This window comes from Idiotropiscis lumnitzeri, chromosome 2 (genome assembly GCF_059441095.1).
Source record: "Idiotropiscis lumnitzeri isolate Australia: NSW breed Sydney's pygmy pipehorse chromosome 2, RoL_Ilum_1.0, whole genome shotgun sequence".
NCBI classification, from domain to species: domain Eukaryota; kingdom Metazoa; phylum Chordata; class Actinopteri; order Syngnathiformes; family Syngnathidae; genus Idiotropiscis; species Idiotropiscis lumnitzeri.
This window is the reverse complement of record NC_142392.1, coordinates 23,262,262-23,272,012: the sequence shown is the minus strand read 5'-3', so window position 1 is coordinate 23,272,012 and position 9,751 is coordinate 23,262,262. Positions and strand designations below refer to the sequence as shown.

Here is a 9,751-nt window from a genome sequence, read left to right as displayed (position 1 = left end):
AACAAGAAAAGCAACAAGATATTGACATTTTTGAGTGCCTTTTTCCTTTAAAAGCCTTAATTACATATCCAGAGACATTGTTCCTGTTTTACTGTGTATTTTTATTTTATAATATATTTTTTTTTCTACATTCATTATCCTTTGTTGTGAATTCTATTTAAGGATGAAAAATGTATATGTTCGTTCAATACCTGAACTGATCTTGTGATACTGTAGTACTGTCTATTCAAAGTGTTCAATAAAGTTAAAAAAAAAAAAAAAAGGACTTCGACCACATGCACCGACCCGTCCACGCCGAAATAAAAACAAACACCGCTAAATTCTTCTAATTTAGTGTGGAACTGACTGTAATTTTCTCACAGGATTTTCAGTGCTGCTCTAAAGGACTACGACATAATTCATTAAGTCTTTGTGTCCCGATAACCTCATCTTCGCGCGTTGATGCTTTTCGGTGTAGTTAGCTTAGCTTGTTAGCTAGCTAGCCGCTAACGACTCATCGACAAGCAGAGATCAAGTGCAGATTTTTTGGAATTATCATTTGAAAATGTGTGCAAGAACGACACCCAAGTACAAAGAGGAACTTTGTGGAATAAAAGAATAGAACGAGCAACATCTTCAACTGCTGGGCGAAGTTTGCAACCAGCCTCGTGTTGTGCCACTCAAAGCAGGTTTGTACACGTTTTACTCTCATTTGCTTTGTAAAGAACGACTTTCTATCGTTAAAAATATGCATCACAACATTAAGTTGTTTGGGGAAATGCGTTCAAGGTTATTGCCGTTTTATTTTTAAATATTGCTTGTCGGTTTGCTAAACATTTGTTTATTCCAAATAAAATCAGTGCAGAAAATAAATGCCAAAGAATAACCAATAGTGGGGGGTAAACTCCATGTTTTTTTTAAATAAAATTTGAACTGATTATTTTACATTTTCAATTTTCTCGTTTTTATATCTTGTTCAAGCAATTCCTTACGGAAGGAATTCTGCCTAACTCTACAAAATGTGCACACTGCGGCGAAAACATCAATGGCGGTTGATCAATTTTAGTGGATAAAACACAAAATATTAAGGTTTTTTTTTTTTTTTTTTTTTTAATCAAGTACGTATTGGTCTTATTTGTTTATGAACTTTGTACTGGCTTGGTCGGGTGAGAGTCAAAGAACCTCGGGTGGCCCTGCACAGTTTTGTACACATGTGCGTAGTTTCACCTCATCCAAACATTTAAAATACATTTAATGCATCCATCCAAGGTTGCACGGATCTCATCGGTGAACAAGCGCATGCTGCAAGGAATGCATCTGCATCTTTGGCTTACTATGGGCTGAAAAAGGGAGAACGTCACTAACCCCTTTTCTACCAACAAGGCCAGGAACATTTAGTTCCTGGTCATAAAGTTCCTGTGGCCCAGGTGGTTTGCATCTCCCCCACAAATCATAGTTCCTGGTAATTTTTGCAAATGAAAATGATGACGGAACAATGGGAGTTGTTGTTACTTTGTTACTCATTACTGACACCCTATGGCTGTTAAGCGTCATTGCAGTTACAAAATAATTCAGTGAAGTCTAATAATATTATGGTGTATCTTAGTCTATTTTTAATACATATTGGATAACTTTAAAATATACGTTATTCAAATATGTCAAAGTGAAAGTGTTGTTGCTTAATTTATGTGTAGGGATTTTGACTCTTCAAACGTTAATTTTGTTTTAAAATTTATTTAGAAACAGAAATTTTATAAAAAAAGTAAAAAGGGGAATGTTGGAACGTACTAGCAGGCTAAATGTCATTTTGGGCAAAAAAAAAAACAAACAAAAAAAAACCAAACGTAAATCATGCAATAAATAGCGACTCTGATGCCAGGGCCCCTTTAATTCTTTTAGGGATCCAGATTATAATGAAAGCAAAAAGTACCCACGATGAAACTATCCATAAATGCAAAATTTTTGCCCTACGAGAATAGCAGCGATCCTTGAAACTTAAAAAAAAAGGACAAAAAAAAACTGAAGGAACTGACTCTTTGTGGTAAGATGTAAATGTGATTTTGAATAAAATATGATAAATTTAATTTTGCAAAGCTTTTTTATTGACACTAAGCCAATGTGATCCATGCCAGAAGAACCATTGTGTCTGAGTGATGATGATTTTTTTTTTTGTGATTTTACATCGAGATGTAAATAAAATTAATTGCCTTTGCCTGGAACAACATTTGTTACGTTATGCTTTTCAGTTGTCTTTTTAATCATATTTAATGGAAAAGGTGTGAGAAGAAACTGTTCTTATGAAATCGGTGCCTTCCACTATCATCAATAAAATCACTTGTTCCACTTGCTCAACTGGCCTTCATTACGCTGTGTGAAAAGGTGAAAAACTGAACTCAAAGTTGAACTATAAAAAGAACAAAAAGAGAAACGCAAATAGTCTCAGTTTCTCTCAAAGGTTTTGGTATGTCAGGAGTTGGCAACTTGATGGTGACTGGAGTCAACGTTTATTTGTCACCAGGAACGAGATGATTCGCATCACGCAGTTCGTTGGTGCTGCTGTCTTAATTGAACCCTGGAGGTCACCCGCCAGCGTCCCTGAATTTCACCGGCGGATCTTCAGCTATCCCACGTCTGACCCCAGATTGTTGTGGAATTTTCAGCAGTAAGGGAAGATCAATGAGATAGTCTGGAAAATAAATTGTCTTTTGAGTCAGTCTGCAGAGTAATCTCAGTGGGAGAAGTGCGTGGGAAGATACTGATGCACACAGAAAGATGAAGATTTATTTGACAGGAACTGTGTAATCTTAAAACAAAAAGATACTTTTTCTGCGTTGAGCCTACTTATCAGTCAAGTTCGTGTTGTTTTGGCTTCACAAAGAATCCTCGAGTACAAGAACCGAAAAGCACTTTCTTCAAAAGCAGGTGGCCACAATAAATAACAAAAACCTTACTTGCTAAATAATTTTCCATAACATTAAGATTGGACAAAATAGTGACAAATATTTAAAAAGTAACTACAGTAACGATTAAACATTGAATACTAAATTATTACTAAAACAGTTCAATGAATCTTGAAATAATGAATCAACGTAGTTTAATGAATACTGAAACGAATAATGAAATACTTAAGGACTTATATCAACACTGAAATCATTTTTAACACGAACATTTAGATAATAAAACAGTGACGTATTTTAATTTAAAATTCGCAACCACGTCGCTGGCAAAAAACCCAGTAAAAAGGCAAAGGTGCAAATATGTTGACATAAAGTATCACTTTATCATGTCAACTGTTAATAATAGGGAAAATACATTTGGAATACTGTCCAACCGACGACATGGTGGCAGATGTTTTAACAAAACCAGCAACAAAAGTAAAATTCAATACATCTCTCAAGTTCATATTTGGGAACTAAAATGTTTGTTCACGTGCATACGGTTCAAATCGTACGTTTTTCCAATGTTTAGAAGAAGATAACAATGATTTGCATCGCAAATGGTGACATCTGTCGGTGAGTTGGTGACAGTGCGCCACACAGCCAGCAGCCAATCATATCACAGCGGGGTGTGTCCTGCTCTTCCGCTTTAGTGCCGAACAGACTGCGGTTTTCTCGAAGGAAAAAAACGACGCCATCTTTCATTCGTCTCGTCGAACAAAGAGAAGCTCACGCGTTATCGCCAAGCAGAGATCAAGTGCGGATTTGTTGAGATAGGCGTTTGAAAATGTGTGCAAGAACGACACCCAAGTACAAAGAGGAACTTTGTGGAATAAAAGAAGAGAACGAGCAACATCTTCCACTGCTGGATGAAGTTAGCAAGCAGCCTCGTGTTGTGCCACTCAAAGCAGGTTTGTACACGTCTTACTCTCATTTGCTTTGTAAAGAACGACTTTCTATCGTTAGAAATATGCATCGCAACATTAAGTTGTTTGGGGAAATCCGTCCAAGGTTAATTGCCTCTCTCATGTCTTGAATATTTCACAAGTTTGTCTAAGGCGAAGATTTTGAATTTGTTCACCTTTCCTCATAAACAAGTATATTATTATAAGTTCACCTCCGAAGAAAAAGAGAGACGACATCGTCGTATTTGCAAAAGAGTAGCTCATGGCGTGGTAAACGTACTCCAAAACACTTGAGTCTTGGAAGGCTTTCGTTATTGTGAGTGTTTCCAATTTCATAAAAATGTATTTTCGGTCAAGTGTGTACGTCAGGAGTCCCCAAACTTGTTCCTGTGGGGGCCATATAACTTTTCCCTTCTCTGATGAGGGGCCGGGGTCAGTTTGTAACAGAAAAAGTGTGATGATTGCAGGAGTGCCTAAATGTAAAAAAATATTGTTTTCCAGAAAGCCACAATCAAATAACCCTTTCTGGACTATTCACAGAACAAAAGTCAGAAAATAAATAACACTATTAACGAAATAAATAATAACCAAATAACCCTCTCTGGGCTCTTCATAGAAAAATAGCCAGGAAATAAATAACACTATTAATGAAATAAATAATAACCAAATAACCCTCTCTGGGTTCTTCACAGAAAAAAAATTCCATGGAACAGAAACTTTCTGTTGTGCCGTGCACAGTCTTAACAGGTCCAAGTTCAGCTTAGTTGTCAGAGCAGAATCTCTCACTCAAATGACTCATATGAGCAGTCTCTCAAAGTTCTTGTGTCCCTTCCTTATAATCCTTTTGTAGGTTCCAGTAGGCTTGTCGACATCGTTGTTTGCAGCTCTCTCTCTCTCTCTCTCTCTCTCTCTCTCTCTTTCTCTCTCTCTCATACTTCCCTGTGAAAACCACCAAGCAAGCAGGCTGAGAAACTGAACTAAGTGATACAGAACCTACACAGCACAACCAGTACCACTACCAGTATGGTTGTGGAGATGGATTTTATCCCAGTAGATTTATTATGATTATATTTGTTTATACTCAGAATGACTCATTCAAGTCAGAAAAGTGATCTTACCTTTGTTTGTTCATCAGTGTGAACTGTGGGCCTGCATCTGGCTGGTAAGAATAGGAATGTCAGGTTCGATTCTAGTCACTGCCAGTCTTAAACACTGATGCAGATGTTCATCTGTCAATCTTGATCTCATTGGAGTTTTCAGCAGTTTCATGCGTGAAAAGGTTTGCTCGCAGATATACGTGCTGCCAAGAAGTGTTGACATCTTCATTGCGTGTTTTCTGATGTTAGGGAACCTGTCGTTTGGGAGGGCGGCATAGAAGTCAATGAGACTGTTGGGCTTGAATCCGTCTTTCAGAACATCACAGTTCTGGAACTCGGCCAACTCAAACTGATAAGAAGGCTGGGCTTCATCAATGTCGGCAACAAATGGGTTCTGGTAAAGACGGATTTCTTTTGCATAAACATGTAGTTCACGGAATCGCACACCGAACTCCGCCTTCAGCATTTCCAATGCTTCCACACATTTTTCAGCTGGAAACGGGACCGCTGGGTTCTCTGCAGAGAGGTTTTGTGTAGCAGGGAGATGGATGAAGCTGTGCATTTTCACTTGTCCCAAAAGCAGCTCTAGTTTCACCTCAAATGCTTTTATGTGGGAATACATGTCGCAAATGAGTTTTCCCTGGCCTTGTAGTTGCAAGTTAAAGCTGTTCAGCATTTCTGTCATGTCTGTTAACAATGCGAGGTGCCATTTCCATTCTGGGTCCGTCAGCTCTGGCACCGTTTTGTTTTGTGAATGAAGAAATGCGTTAATTTCAGGTAGCAGCTCGTAAAAACGCCTCAAAACTCAACCATCGGACCTCTGTGTAGTACAGCACATCTCCGTGCGCAGATTCCAGTTCAGACAGGAATTCTTGGAACTGCCTGTGTTTAAGTCCCTTTGCTCTGATGAAGTTTATGCATGACACCACAACCTTCATGACAGAATCCCACGTCAACACTTTGCAGCACAGTGCTTGCTGGTGAATTAGGCAGTGGACTTGTAGCAGGGCGGTGAGACCCCGTTCTTCCATCTCATGCGTCCTATTAGACCCCGAGACACACCCACCATACTAGGAGCCCCGTCAGTTGTGATGCTGGCCAGCTTTGACCAGTCCAGGTCCAACTCTTCCATGGTTTGGTACACTTTGCCGAAAATATCCTCCCCCGTCGTAGTCCCTTTCAGACTTTGGAGTGCTGCCAGCTTCTCGCACATCTCAAAGTTTGCACTAACTCCATGAATAAAAATGAGCAGCTGCGCGGTGTCCGGCACGTCTGTGCTCTCATCGAGTGCTAATGAAAAAAAATTCAAATTCTTTTGTCTTCTGCTGCAGCTGGACATATACATTACCCCCGATTTCTTCAATGCGTCTGGTGATTGTACTCGCTGATAGACTCACGGCATTAAAGACATCTTTCTTCTCGGGACACACCTCCTCCGCGACAGCGTTCATGCATTTCTTGACAAATTCTCCATCAGTGAAAGGTTTACCACTGCTTGCTATCAGTTGAGCAACCCGAAAGCTGGCCCGAACAGATGCCTGGTTCAGCTGAGCTTGGCGTACAAAAGTATTCTTCTGAGCTAACAGTCCACTTTTTAGCTTTGAGAGTTTGTCTGCTCGCATTTGTTCGCATTTGGCCTTGCAAGCTATCATACTTGTCTTGGTGACGGGATTCATAGTGTCGCTGCAGATTGTATTCTTTGAATACCGCCACCGCCTCTTGACAGATGAGACAGACAGCCTTTTCTTTGCATTGAACAAAAAAATAATAGTTTGTCCACTGCAGGTTAAATGCCCTGCATTCTGAATCAATTTTTCTCTTACCTAATCTTTTCGCCATCATTCCGCTCTCTCTTTGAGAGGGGCGGGTTTAGGATTTTTTTTCTGGGGGGTTGCCAGATAGGGGCACAGACTGCAGAAGGTTGGAACAGAATGTCACGTTATATGCGTGTATAAAATAGTTACTGACTAATAGTTAATAATGAAAATAGTTCATAACTAAGGAACATTTTATTGCAAAAGTCCAACTTTATTATCAAATACAAATACACTTATATGAAAAAAAAAATCTAAATGCTTTCTGGTATTGTTCAGGGGGCCGGACCAAATGTGGAGGCGGGCCGTCTCCGGCCCGCGGGCCGTAGTTTGGGGACCAATGGTCTAGTGGTTAAAGAGATGAGAACTAAGAAGTGTAAAATTATAGCTATAGACATCATAGTTTCTTTCCGAGAGCCATCTCCATTCTGAACTCTCACACACACACGAGACCACCCTTACCTTGCAGAACAGCATCGTGATGTGTTTTTATATACCCGATTCAGTACTAAATTCCATTGCACTCTCTTATTTATTTATCTAATTTATATATTTGTCTGTATTATTGTTGTATTGCACTGGAGAGGGGAGCCCTCTAATCTCGTTGCACACTTGTGTACAATGACAATAAAGGGATTTCTATTCTATTCTATTCTAGTCGTGAATAAGCTCAGTTTGAGCACAGACCCTGGCCAGGGTGTAAATTTTAGCAGGAAAATGATTAGCTGGAAATAGAAATAATGAAGAGAAGCGCGCTTCCACGTATCGTATTGGGCACTTTGTGGCATGGAACACAGTAAGGATCGAGGCGTACCGTTGTGTGGAGAGCCCGACGGTTTCGCTGGTACGTAGCAAGAGTAATGCATTAAGTCTGGGCCGGTTCGACTCCGCTGTTCAGATACGTACCCTGTGATGACTCGTGTTCTGGTCAAGGCCACGCAAAATCAAAAACCTGGCTGCGGTCCGCCCCGTATTGGCACAGGATGTACGCAGGGGTTTGTGAAGAGATGAGATGAAAGTACGTGGAAGTTCGGCCTAATTAGGGGGGTTGCTGCTTCGTTTGTTTTTATTGTTATTTGTGTTGACACATGTGGGGCATGTGTCAAAGGGGGGAGATAGGTGCAGTATTTTGTTCTCATGATTGTTTTTTTGCATGTAAGGATTTTTAATATGACATGTCAACAATGATCATGCAGAGGTGAAAGAGTTGAAGATTGGGCCCAGCAGGAAGAATGCAAGCAGAGCGCTGTGGTCTCACCTCCATCTACTGTGGGACCAGGAAGTCAGGCAGCCCCCACGCAGGAGATAAGGGGTGATAGTTATAAACCAGTTCCAGTCCCTCCTTTGTAGAAAGAAATGCCCCTTCTAAAACCCATATGTTATTGCATTAATATTCCGTTTTATCAGTTCAACTAACGCGTGTGCGTCCTAGTGTGCATTGAAAGAATGCAGCATAAAAAATGTTCAAAAATTTGGATAATAACTAAAGCAAAATTAGAATGAGAAAGATAATTGGCTACATAATCATTGGGGTGAAATTAATCTTCATTGCAAGAAGCGGTGAATTAAATACAGAAATATAAGATCATAAAAGAATGAATGCATGTTCCGTGGAATGGGATTTGTCAACACGGAAAAGCCCTGAGTGATGAAATCGTTAACACAGATAAGAGATACAATTTTGTTGAAACAGAACATGCAAGGTTAAAGGTCATGCAAAACAAAAAAAAACCCCATCTAATGTTCCATACTTCAGTTTTGCGACCGATGTACTACGGTAATTCAATTAATGGAACGACATTTTGAGATGGAAATGACAGGAATATGATGAATTATCATGTTATGAGGGGACTTTTGATTTACAGTTAATTGATATAAATTAAATTAGAAATTTTTAGTCTGCGGATAATCCACTTCAAAGAATACTGACTCATGGGTTGAGGAAAACGGGGTTATATTAGTTAGTTAAAAAAGAATAGCTAAATTATAATTGACGTGTTCATGGGGATTGAATATGAATCATAAACAGAAGACAAAACCAATTGGCATTGGCATTTGTAAAATATGATGAGGGATTAAATTGGTGAGCTCTTATGGGAGACGGGGCGAGACGCGAATGGATTGAAGCTTCCGCCAGTGACCCGTCCAATAGTGTCACCACCACTCAGCTGTGCCGGGTGGCCGTCCTCAAGGGCGTGCGCCTCCCAGTTACTGACATCATGCGAAACAGTCCGTCAATGAGAAACTGCTAATCAGAATGAGTAGAACCCCCGTTTTTGCATCGATGAAAGAAAATATTGTATTGGATGTAGAAAAAGAATTGTTACAGTTGCGGGTTCAGGGGGCCAAGAGTGCTAGTTCACACAGAAAGGAATAAAGAATATGGGGAAAAAATTAAAATAAAGCAGGGGGGAAGCAGCTAATGCAGCAGCCGACGCATGCAGCTCCCATTGCGTCTGCTCTTTCCGTTTCCGCTGCTCCTGGGCCAGGTTCTGGTGACGCAGCGCCACAGCAGGATTGTTGTCCGCACCTGCCGGTCAACAAGGTCACGTAACAGAAGTAGGGGTGGTTATAGACATGGGTTGTGAGTGGGACGTGCTCTTGCTGTGGGTTGTGGGGTCACTGGGTGATGAGCGGTCCAAACCGAGCCACTTCCTGAAATGTACCATCCTGTGGTCCAGCGCCATGCCTGTCACAAAGAGCTCCACTAGCACAGGGGCGCCACCGCTACCCCCTTCTCCGACAACGCTTCCATGGCTTCCAAACGCACAGTTGACTCCTCAACCCGATTGGGACCACATTCCACGATAGGGGTGCCCGCGGAGCCTCAGCATTCAAGGACCGGCAATTCTTGGCATTCCGGTGACGATTGATGGACAACAGTTTTTGATGGTGGAACAAGATATTCCACGCTTTGCAAGCTCCCTTTGCATATCCCAATGAGCAACAACACTGTCACGTTTGTGGGACTCTTGAGATTGGCCGAGTCACTGCCAAGGACAGAACCCGCACCTGTGAAA

The 9,751-nt window shown here is 40.7% G+C and overlaps 1 protein-coding gene across 1 annotated transcript; it reads right to left on the bottom strand.

Annotated features, from left to right (window-relative positions):
- Positions 1-4,951: 4,951 nt before the first annotated feature.
- LOC148342021 (general transcription factor II-I repeat domain-containing protein 2-like) lies at positions 4,952-5,602 on the bottom strand. Its single transcript, XM_088288033.1, has one exon. The coding sequence runs from the start codon at positions 5,600-5,602 to the stop codon at positions 4,952-4,954; it is 651 nt and encodes a 216-aa protein (XP_088144159.1).
- Positions 5,603-9,751: the final 4,149 nt, after the last annotated feature.